The sequence below is a fragment of the Hemiscyllium ocellatum genome, chromosome 24, assembly GCF_020745735.1.
Source record: "Hemiscyllium ocellatum isolate sHemOce1 chromosome 24, sHemOce1.pat.X.cur, whole genome shotgun sequence".
Taxonomy (NCBI): Eukaryota; Metazoa; Chordata; class Chondrichthyes; order Orectolobiformes; family Hemiscylliidae; genus Hemiscyllium; species Hemiscyllium ocellatum.
Genome location: NC_083424.1, coordinates 20,091,268 through 20,102,432, shown reverse-complemented (window position 1 = coordinate 20,102,432; position 11,165 = coordinate 20,091,268). Strand labels below are relative to the sequence as shown.

The window sequence follows — 11,165 nt, the reverse complement described above, 5'->3', positions numbered from 1 at the left end:
TTTAATTGGAAGCATTGTGTCTTACAATCGTGTCCTCCACAACCACCTGATGAAGGAGCAGCACTCCGAAAGCTAGTGCTTCTAATTAAACCTGTTGGACTATAACCTGGTGTTGTGTGATTTTTAACTTTGTACACTCCAGTCCAACACCGGCATCTCCAAATTGTAAGCTTAGTCTGATTGCATTGAAAGAACCCCAAATTAGGAAGAAAACCTGATACACCAGTTTGACTGAATGTTGAACGTCCCATTGAACTGTGTTCGTTTTCGAGTCAAAGCCTAACACCAACAAAGTCAACAACATTGCTGTGACAGGGATAGGCACTCCTAACACTGGGAATTCATGTCCTAATTAGCTATGTATTAGTCAGGTAGTTCAATGGCAGCCAGAACACCATGTGAAACTACGATGTGGCTGGGACTCCAATCAAGGATTTGTGAGTTGAGGATAACCTGACTTTCTTTCTGGAGATTGGAAGAAATAGCATCGCCTGGACTAGCAAAAGAGCTCCTACCTTCTGGCCTCTGAGTCAAAAGGACAACAATGAAGTGCCCCAATCACCTGGGTGCCTGCCATTTACGTTTTATTGAAAGGATCTCCCATGATCATGCCGATTGCTGGTTCAGGATTTCTTTAAGGTTACGATGCAAACATTAGGGCTGTAAATTGAGGGCTAAGATCGGATGATTATTACATTGTCCTTTACTAAATCTGCTGACCCCCTCTAGGTGATGTATCAACTGAAAGACAAAACTCAATGTTGTCTAGCTGGTAAATAAATGGGAATTATTGCACTATTTCATGTTAACAGTATCATTGCAACAAGTATGTCCTCATGGTCACTGGATGTACATTTTAATAGTCTGCAAATGATCACAATTTTATAAATATTACAAACCTCCCTTACCTATTTCATGTTTATGGTATGTCTTTACATATGGAGAGCAAACGCTACCATATGCAATTTCCACCATAAAATACCAGATTGTGTCATAAGTAAGCAAGAAATGCTTAATGTTATTTCTGGTCATGCACCTTTAACAAGATGGAGAAGCCAGTAACTGAAGTCATTAGTAACTCCTACATCCTGTGTAACTGTATAGTAACATTTCAGCTATGTTACCTGTATTATGGTTTGTGATAAGTGTGTTACAATTTAGTATTAACATCTAAAAGACATGTTAACAAAGTATAACAATACTGCTAAACATTTGTTTTCAGAGTTTAGATAAGCCTTTTGTCATAGAAACAAAGCCTAAGAAAATGTTTACTATCAATAGTTTCTACTGCAACTGCAAAACATAACAATTAAAATCTTAACCTCTTACCAAATTAAATTTAGTTTAGTGAGTTTTCCCTTTCATAGTGGCTTATGAAACATTATGTTCATTATTAAAAATATGGTGGAAAGGGGGACAATTCATAGATCTAGCAGAAATATAACAATGTTTTTCACCAACTAAAAGGTGCACATCGTTGGCATCCATTTGGGGTCCATTGTTTTTATTAATAATGCATATGATGTAATAAATATTACAAATAGTGGCATCTTATTCACAAATTCTAATGTTCTTATGTAGCTTCTCCGTTTTATATTCTCACAATAATACTGACAAAATGTGCATTGTTTAAGAATATTTACTTAATATAGACATCAAAGACACTGTAACACTCACTCGTAGAATGGGCACCTTTCATTGATATGGAGTTCATATGAAATACAAATCACTGCTCCAAGTAATGCATTATATAATGAGCATTAAACCTCTTTCACAAATTCAAACACCAAAAGTTCTCAATTATGGTTGAATCCAAAGCTGATTCAAAGAAGATACTCCTGAATTAATAAGATCATTTGCTTCAAATGAGCAATTTGCCTCTGCTATTATATAAAAGAGCATTGGCAACTGGCATTCGGTTTTTTGTATGGAGGACCTGCTTAATTAGATTATGTCATCAGAATATTAATCCTTTCTATGCTGCTTGTGTTTTTCCAAGTTTAGGTATTTTTATAACAATTTCAGCCATTGTACATTATTAAACCACCATGGGTCATGGCACTTAATTTGTATTGAACCTTTCAGAAATAAAGTTGGTCAGTGCATGATGCGTAACACTAACTGATATAACATGCATTTTTAGGGCACTATTGGAGGAATCATTCTTAGTATTGTTTGACAAAAGATGAGACAGATTTTGTCATTTTTCGAAGCACTGCCTAGGTACAACATGGAAAGGGAAGTTGAACAGTGAGGATGGCACACCCCCATACAGGCACATGGAAGGAACTCCAAGGTTCTGCTCAGGACTTATACTCTTCCCTGTCCAATTTTCCCTTTTGCTCTCTGATGAGATGGAATAGGCAAAAATCTACTGAGCTTTAAAGAATTGAGGTTACTATGCTGATGGATCCATGCTAATTTCAGTAGAATTTTCTCTGATAAAAATTAATTTTTGATCAGGAAATAAACTGCAAAAAACAAAATGCAATATCAGAGCTAACTCCTGCAACAATGCAGAATTAGTGAGTTCTTGTTATAGATTTGGGCACTTATTGGTTAGAACAGTTAACCTTATAATTTTGCATGTGCATGCTGCACTTTAGGCACTATTTCTTTTCGGAGGTGGCCTGTACAGACTAACTGTCTCATTTAAGAACATACAAGCTGTACTAATACTTCCTGAGTCTGAAATATTGCATCAACTCAACATACACTAATGTATAAACTGAGAGAAGGAAAACAATCTCGTCTATGGAATTTCCACCAGTGTTGCCCGAGCACTAGGTGGCGCTACAAAATAGTATAGATACAATTGCATCCAATTTCATTTTTTTGAGGAGCAGGAGGTGAAAGTGGAAAGGAAAAAAAACAGATAAAATGGTGGGTTTTTTTGGGATAAGCAAAAATAAAAATTAGTTTACTTATTGTATTATAAATATCAATGTTAACTAATTGAACTTACACCCTTAGGATCAGCAGTGTTGTCTCCCCACACTCTTGACAAAGTCGGGTTATATATTTATTACTGATTCAAAATAAGCTAGCAACATTATCCCACTTGGCAACAGAAATTGTTATGACATCATCCTGTATGAAAAGCAATTGGAACTGACCACAAACTAGCCTTGTTCCATCATTTAATCTCAATTTCTGTTAAAGCAGTAGTCCATGGCAATGGTTGTGGCAAAGTTTGAGCCCAATTGTCTCCTTGCTTAATATTATATTTCAATACGCATTAAATGCAGTAGTTCTAAACAAAAATATAACCTGAAAAAACTATACACATCACCATTATTTTTACAGTTGAAATATGAGGTTTAAACATTTTAGTGGTACTGTAGCTGAAACAAAATGCAACAAAGAAAACCAAATGAATTTCAGCGTTGATGTTGCTCCCTAAATTCGGATTAATAGCTGACCCTTGTTGCGACTGACCAGTTATTAAGATGTAACAATGCATTGTCACTGTGTTCATAGAAGACATGTCAATAAAGCAACTCATGCTATGCAATCACCATTTAAAGATATTCTCATGTTGTTACCATAGATTCTTGGTATATTAGTTCTTAAACATTATGTACACTTGCACAGTAATATCAATGATAAATATTTTACTTTTCTCTCAGATAGGTTTTAAAATCTTCCTTAATCTGTAAAGTCCATTGGCACTTTGCACTTCATGGTGGGAAGGGGACAAAGACTTTATAAAACAAATCATATGCTGCGTAGATCAGAAGTGTAGAATGTCGGGATTCCTAAATTTTTTCATCTCACTGGAGTAAAGGTGTAGGTTGCAGCACACATTAATGTCCCGTCAATGCAATGATTTCAAAATCCTCCAAACTGTGACAAGTAATCTAACAATGGAATGGCTTCCAGTAATCCTTGATCAGTATCTGTGAACATAGATATCAGGACCAGCTAGGTCTGTAGATCAGCATCTAAATATGTACAATAACTGAAAATTCTCCAGCAGTAGCAGAATAGTCCACGCTGAAACCAGGTATTACAGAAGCACGACGGGTCATGATCAGTAACTATAGTTATATATCCAGTAACCATAGACACTTGGCAAAACACAGAGAACCTTGTCATTCGTTATCCATGGAAACTTGACAATGATGTGTGACTGTGTTGTCATCTAGCAACCACTGAAACCCTATCAACAAAACAGGCCACAAAGCAACATTCGAGTAGCCAAGAAAACTTAGTGACAGCTGAGAGCTAGCAGATATTAACAAGTTGACAACCTGGCAATCCAGAATGGCAGCAATCATTCTCTTGTCATCAAAGAAACATTGCAAATAGCAGGGATTTGGGAGGAATGGTGGGGGTGGTGGTGAAGGATGAGATCAAGCACCAACACATAGTTGTTTATCACTGTCCGTATAACCGTGGGAATAAAGTAATCCATCATCCAACTGATGTTTGCAATCACCCAATGTTGGGTACATACAGAAAGCAGCAGCTGGTAAACACATGATACGTAGCAAGGTAGCGAGTCCGAAACAGCAAAAGAAACCCAAATCAGATGACGATGATACTTATTGGCACATGGTGCTATTCGTGACAAGTATGTCATAAAACAGCATTTTGAGAGCAGAGTAACCATGGCGACAGATGCACCACCGATGATGGGTCAATGTTCAATGTGATATGTTGCAGTTCAGAAGCAAAAGAAATCTGAGTGAATCAGTGGCTAAAAACACAGGTCCTGTCAGCCACTTGCTTTGTATGTCAATGTTCCTCCAACTCTCTGATATGAAGCAAATAACACCACCAGGGCGCAATGACACATGACAAAATAAATTCTCCAATATTATTTGGCAACATCCTCTAGTCCATTCTTGTGGAGTTGGCTCATGAACCCCAGTGGTTACTGTGGTTTCAGTTAACAGATGCTACACTCGTTCATCAATACTTCCAATAGAAAATACACAGCCAAACTGTTCCAAAAAGTCTCACATTCATATCTACATACATGTATGCATATATATAGTATATATACACATATGATATATATATATATTTCTATATATATATATATATATACCTTATTTTATGGGATCATAATTAATTAATAACAACACGCTGGACCACGTACGAGGTGATATAGAAGTAGTTTGCACAAAACCATCCTCAGGTCTCTTGCTTCTGTTTCCCGACTCACGCAAAAATGCTCTCCCTTAAAGTCCATTGCTGTTCCTGTGGCTGAGAGGGGGTTTGGTCAGCTCTACCACTGCTGAACGTGACTTATTCAACATCTTAGGGGCTCTTCGGAGGACTCTTTGGGCCTCATTGAAGGCTTCCGTTAATTCTTTCTTCCACTGGATGAATTCAGGATCACTCTGGTTGGAAAGGAAAATGCAAAGGAGTTAGTCAGAGACACTGTGTTTCTATTTGGATTTCCCAATTTTCTCTGCAAGTCATAATTAGTGCTAGGTACAGGCTTTTCCTTTCTATCAGCAGGAGAATTCTGGTACCTTCGCCATTGTTGTTTGGGACTCATTGTCACATTTAATTTGGGGCCTTTACAGGTAGTATAGACAGTAAGATATGCAGTAAGATTGCCTCTTATCCTCATATGGCAGAACCCAAGATTGAGAAGTGATAAAATAGACAGATTTTTCACCTGTGCAGCATCAAGTAAATGTTCTGCTAATGAAAGAAGTAGCCGTGACTAAATTTCACTCGCTTCAGAAGAGGAATTCTTTATCACTTTGAAACAAGAATACTTTGTGAATAGAAAAAGAATGACTGACATCTTACTAAATTATTGAAAAATCATTCTAAGGATCTTAATGATTTGAGCTACGATAATTCAATCCTTTTCTTGAACAAAAGTTAGCTAAAACAAAGACTTATAACATAAAAACTAATAGCTAGTGAGAAGCGTATAACTGTCGCATAGTTCTTCCTTATGACTGCATCAATGCCATTCAAAATGAAGTTTGATGAGACAGAGCAGACGCATTTCCCTACCTTGCAGGAACCACTCACCTCACACTGCAGCACAAATTGCTTTCCTCCTTTAATCCGCAGGAGGATACATTTCTTATCTTTAATCTGAGTCTCTTCCACCGACACGATCTGCTCCATCGTTAACAGGCTTTGCTAGATTAACACAATTTTAAAAAAAGTTAAATTCATTCAGAGATGGATCTCAAATGCTCGCATAAGTTGATTTTGCTATGGACTGCATTTGGTTCTTTGCTAAAATTTCACTCTAAGTTATAGCATCCTAGCTTTGGGATAAGCCATCTTCGAAAGAGAGGTTCATAGTTAATATCACTTCTGGCTATATGTTATCAGACGCACGAAGTTAGAGGGATGTTTGATGAAGAGGCAAATTTAATGATGAAGCTGTTTCTTTCTTTGGTGATAACTTTTCTGTAGATGGACTAGATTCTGAAACGTGTTAGTGTTTTGCGAATGGTGAAGGCTGTAAGATACAGTTGTTGGCAGAGGATAGCCCTGCTAGCCTATTCATTTCCCAAGACATATGCCCAGTACCGGGCTGGGGTGGGGGGGGGTGATTGGAAGCTGAGAGGGAGAGAAGGAGACTGCAAAGGAGAGAGAACAGTTTTATACCTGTCAACAAATGAATACTCAGCTCACCGAAGTAATGAATTCTTTGAAAAATCAACATGGAATCTGTAATGCAAGACTCCACAGTTGAAGAAGCTTATTGTAATGAACGCTACTAATTTAAACATGGAAAATAGGATTGCTGAATTTAAGTCAGAGATTGGGATGTGAAGTGCTGTACAATAACTAGGAAAACTTGGTTAAACTTTCAGCTTTGTGCAAATACAGTGGAAAATAAGAAATTGTTTATTTTAGAAGGGAGAACAAAAGAACTGTATTATTTAAATAAAGAAAAGACTGCAAAAAACTGCAATGAAAGGGATTTTAGGGTACTTGCAGATGAAACACAGAAAATTAGCACACAAATGCGGCAGGTAATCAGGAAGACTAATGGAATGTTATACTCCAACTTCCCTGAAGTAAAGGCTAAGAGTTGAGAAGTCTTACTGCAACTGTCCAAAGTACTGTTGAGACCACATCTGAAGTATGAGGGTAGTTCTGGTATGCCCTTATTTAAAGAAAGGTATCATTTTAGTGGAGGCAGTTCCCAGATGTGGACAGATTGTCCTATGAGCAAAACTTAAACAGATTGGGACTGTACCCACTGGAGTTTAGAAGATGGGGAGGCGATCACATTGAAACATATAAGGGGCCTGACATGGTAAGTGCTGAGTGGCATGCCATACAAGGCTACAGGCCAAGTGCTGGAAAACAAAATTAGAATAGTCAGGCGGTTTTTTTTGACCCATGCAGACTCAATGAGCCAAACGGACTTTTAGTGTGCTACCTACCCCTAACCCTGATTCCCCTCAAGGGAGAGTCGAGAACCAGACGCCATAATTTCAGAATAATGGGGCAACAACTTCAGACTGAGATGAGGAGGAATTTCACCTTTCAGAGGGTTGTGATTCTTTGGAACACCTTACCACAGACAGCTGTGGCGACAGAGTCCTACTGTATATTTAAGGCTAAGATAGATGGACTCTTGATCAGTAGGGGAAGCAAGGGCGATCGGGGTAGGACATGAAAGGGCCCATGAGGAATATTAAATCAGCTGTGATTCTATTAAATAGCAAAGCACACTTGAGGGGCCAAATGGCCTACTCCAGTTTCTATTTCTTATGGTCTTAAATACACTAACTGTGACCTTACCTCTCTGCGAGAGGCACAATGATGGGCGTATGATTGCTAAACTATGCTGGGTGTCTTATGATCTGGTTTTTAAGAACATAATGCTTTCATTGTGTTGTGACTTCAAGTTTTTAATGAAGTGCCAATGACAATTGGGGACATTGATTCATTCTTCTAATTTTATTTCTGAGTATCCAAATATCCCATAAGTCAACACAAACACAGAAGGTATTGATACTCAATGACTGCATTTCCAAATGATGAAAAACGTTCCCTGAAATCAAAAATTCAACAAAGTTGCTAAAACATCTTTAAATAAATTTTCCTTTTTAAATTGCCCTCATTCAGAGTATGATTAACTGGAAGGAGGAAGTAAAACTCATCAAGAGAACACTGATTCTAGCTGCAGGAACATCAATGGTTGTCTGCTCTCTTTGAGTTTGTGACCGAAGCATGTGACTGGAAAAATTATACGAAAGAAAACCAAACAGTTGAAAAATCCACAAATACTGCCAAGGTTTTCAAATTTGTAACCTATTTACCAAATACACTATTCAATTAAGTTTACTAGCCAGGTTTCCAAAGAATTTCAAAACTTGTATGTTATAGTAACTGACAATCAGTAAAATGATCAAACAACATTTACCACGAAAAACTCAAGACTTGTTTTATTCCACCTCTTAACTTTTCAGAAATGAACAAGCAGACATTCAGAAGCAGGAAGGACCCTTAACCAGGTTTATTGAAAGGATTATCAATTACATACAATTGCTTGTTAGTTAACTACTTCAAGATATTACTTTGTTTCAAATTCGTTTCGGTGCTTTCTACACTTGTTTAAATCTGCTAATTTCGACCAGGGAATGGTGTAGAAAGTGATGAAAGAGTTTTGATTAAATTAAGATCTATGCACATAACGATTGCTCGCAGACATTGGTACACAACTAGACTTTCTCCTTGGAATACAGTATAACTGAGAGAATGAACTGAGAGGCAATGTTGAGCAGGGAGGTGCAGATAGGGCTTCAAATGCTCTCAAGCAAAAAGCCATATCTACCATGGATTCTCAGGCAATTATCCCATCTGTGAGGAACAACATGTCAGATCTCTCCTCTTTGGTGAAGATGATCTTATTGAAATCCGTCCAGTGCAAATACAACCTTAGAGCAAGGTGAGGATTTCACTGCAAGTTGTCATCACCTTTTATGGGTCTGGTTCTTTCAATGAGGCTCATTCCTGATGAAGAGCTTTTGCCCGAAATGTCGATTTCCTTGCTCTTCGGATGCTGCCTGACCTGCTGTGCTTTTCCAGCATCACTCTAATCTTGACTCTGATCTCCAGCATCTGCAGTACTCACTTTCGCCCTCTTTCATTGCAGGACCTGTTGATATTTGCAACATTGGAATATAAAAGCACCGTTGTGCTACCGAGACTTTATAAAGCTCTCGTTAGGCCCCATTTGGAGTACTGTGTCCAGTTTTGGTCCCCACACCTCAGGAACGACATACTGGCACTGGAGCGTGTCCAGCGGAGATTCACACAAATGTTCCCTGGAATGTTTGGTCTAACATACGAGGAACGGCTGAGGATCCTGAGATTGTATTCATTGGAGTTTAGAAGATTAAGGGGAGATCTAATAGAAACTTACAAGATAATACATGGCTTAGAAAGGGTGAACGCTAGGAAATGTTTTCCGTTAGGTGAGGAGACTAGGACCCATGGGCACAGCCTTAGAGTTAGAGAGGGTCAATACAGAACAGAAACACGGAGACATTTCTTCAGCCAGAGAGTGGTGGGCCTGTGGAATTCATTGCTGCAAAGTGCAGTGGAGGCTGGGACACTAAATGTCTTCAAGGCAGAGATTGATAAATTCTTGATGTCACAAGGAATTAAGGGCTACGGGGAGAATGCTGGTATGTGGAGTTGAAATGCCCATCAGCCATGATTGAATGGCGGAGTGGACTCGATGGGCCGAATGGCCTTACTTCCACTCCTATGTCTTATGGTCATCTCAAAGCTTGCGATTCACTATTGTGTAAGGCAGGGGTCATTGAGATTGACTACTCAATGGGAACTAGTGACATTTCAAACTCTTACAATAGAAATGTAGAAGCAGAACAAGCATTTGGGTTTGCTGAGATTAAACATTTCCATGATCTAGGATGCTAGTGACATAACTTTGCAAACACAGCTTCTCAATTCTGCCCATAGCAGAATCAAAGGGATTGCATTTCATCAAATGTCCAGAGTAGCAAGTCACTCAGGTCAATGTCTGGTAGTCTGGCAGCAGCCATGATGCTGTAACCCTTTTTCAGTCTGCTGTGCTAGCCGTATTTCAGCCATAGTAAACCAGAAGGTGACTAATGGACAACGAAAGTTATCTAGTGACATCACAGCTGATGACTCTGGTGTGCCCCCTGATGCACACATGCTCAACATGCATACAATGAAAGTCATGCCACTACAAAAAAACGTGCAAGAGCAGGGCTTTGTTGGTGAAACCGACATCTATGTTGCCTGGACAACTTTGGTAAAGGCCTGCAGAACTTGGTAGATTGCGGAAGATTCATTGCACACTACAGTACTGTATTCAGCAAAACACTGTGATCATGAAGGCACAGTCCATGCCAGGAGCTGTAATGTGAGCAGTTGGTGAACATGAGTGTGAAGGAGATCAAAGAGAAATTTTTTTTAGATTACTTACAGTGTGGAAACAGGCCCTTCGGCCCAACAAGTGCACACCGACCCGCCGAAGCGCAACCCACCCATACCCCTACATTTACCCCTTTTACCTAACACTACGGGCAATTTAGCATGGCCAATTCTTCTAACCTGCACATCTTTGGACTGTGGGAGGAAACCGGAGCACCCGGAGGAAACCCACGCAGACACGGGGAGAATGTGCAAACTCCACACAGTCAGTCGCCTGAGTCGGGAACTGAACCCGGGTCTCTGGCGCTGTGAGGCAGCAGTGCTAACCACCGTGCCGCCCACTTGTAAAAAGAAGGCAAAGTAGACATCCCCTTTCTGATTGGGCTGTCTGGTATGAATGCTGGTGAGAAGAAGTGACCACAACAATGTTCAGAATACAACAGGAGGCAGGTGTGTTCTCCTCCAAAAGTCATCATAATGGTTGTGAAATTTCAATCATGTGGACAACCCGAAAAAAGTTGGCCCTGAAACTGAAGGAGAATGGACAGAATCTGAGGAGCCGCTCCCCGATCATGGTCAACTTTGTTGCTGATGAGTTCACAGTGGCAGCAGAGAACAGAGCTCCCACGGCTGGAGGCAGCGAGGCTGTCACAGTAGTAGAAGTCGTGGTGAGGGCTGGGAGCTGCCCTTCTGAAGCTCAGCGGATGGGGTGCAAGGAGCAAGGTTAGTGAAAAGCTTTGTTTGTCATAGAATCCCTACAGTTGGAGACAGGCCATTTGCCCACGGCCCCA

At 39.5% G+C, this 11,165-nt stretch overlaps 1 protein-coding gene across 1 annotated transcript in view; it reads right to left on the bottom strand.

Moving 5' to 3' along the window:
• Positions 1–1,328: 1,328 nt before the first annotated feature.
• The window catches only part of grk3 (G protein-coupled receptor kinase 3), a 279,830-nt gene continuing 269,993 nt past the window's right edge, over positions 1,329–11,165 (bottom strand). Inside the window, exons 20-21 of the mRNA XM_060843555.1 lie at positions 6,004–6,117; positions 1,329–5,351 (exon numbers count right to left, since the gene is read on the bottom strand). Coding sequence (XP_060699538.1) covers positions 5,190–5,351; positions 6,004–6,117 — 276 coding nt within the window. The 3' untranslated portion in view covers positions 1,329–5,189. The remainder of the gene's footprint in view (positions 5,352–6,003; positions 6,118–11,165) is intronic.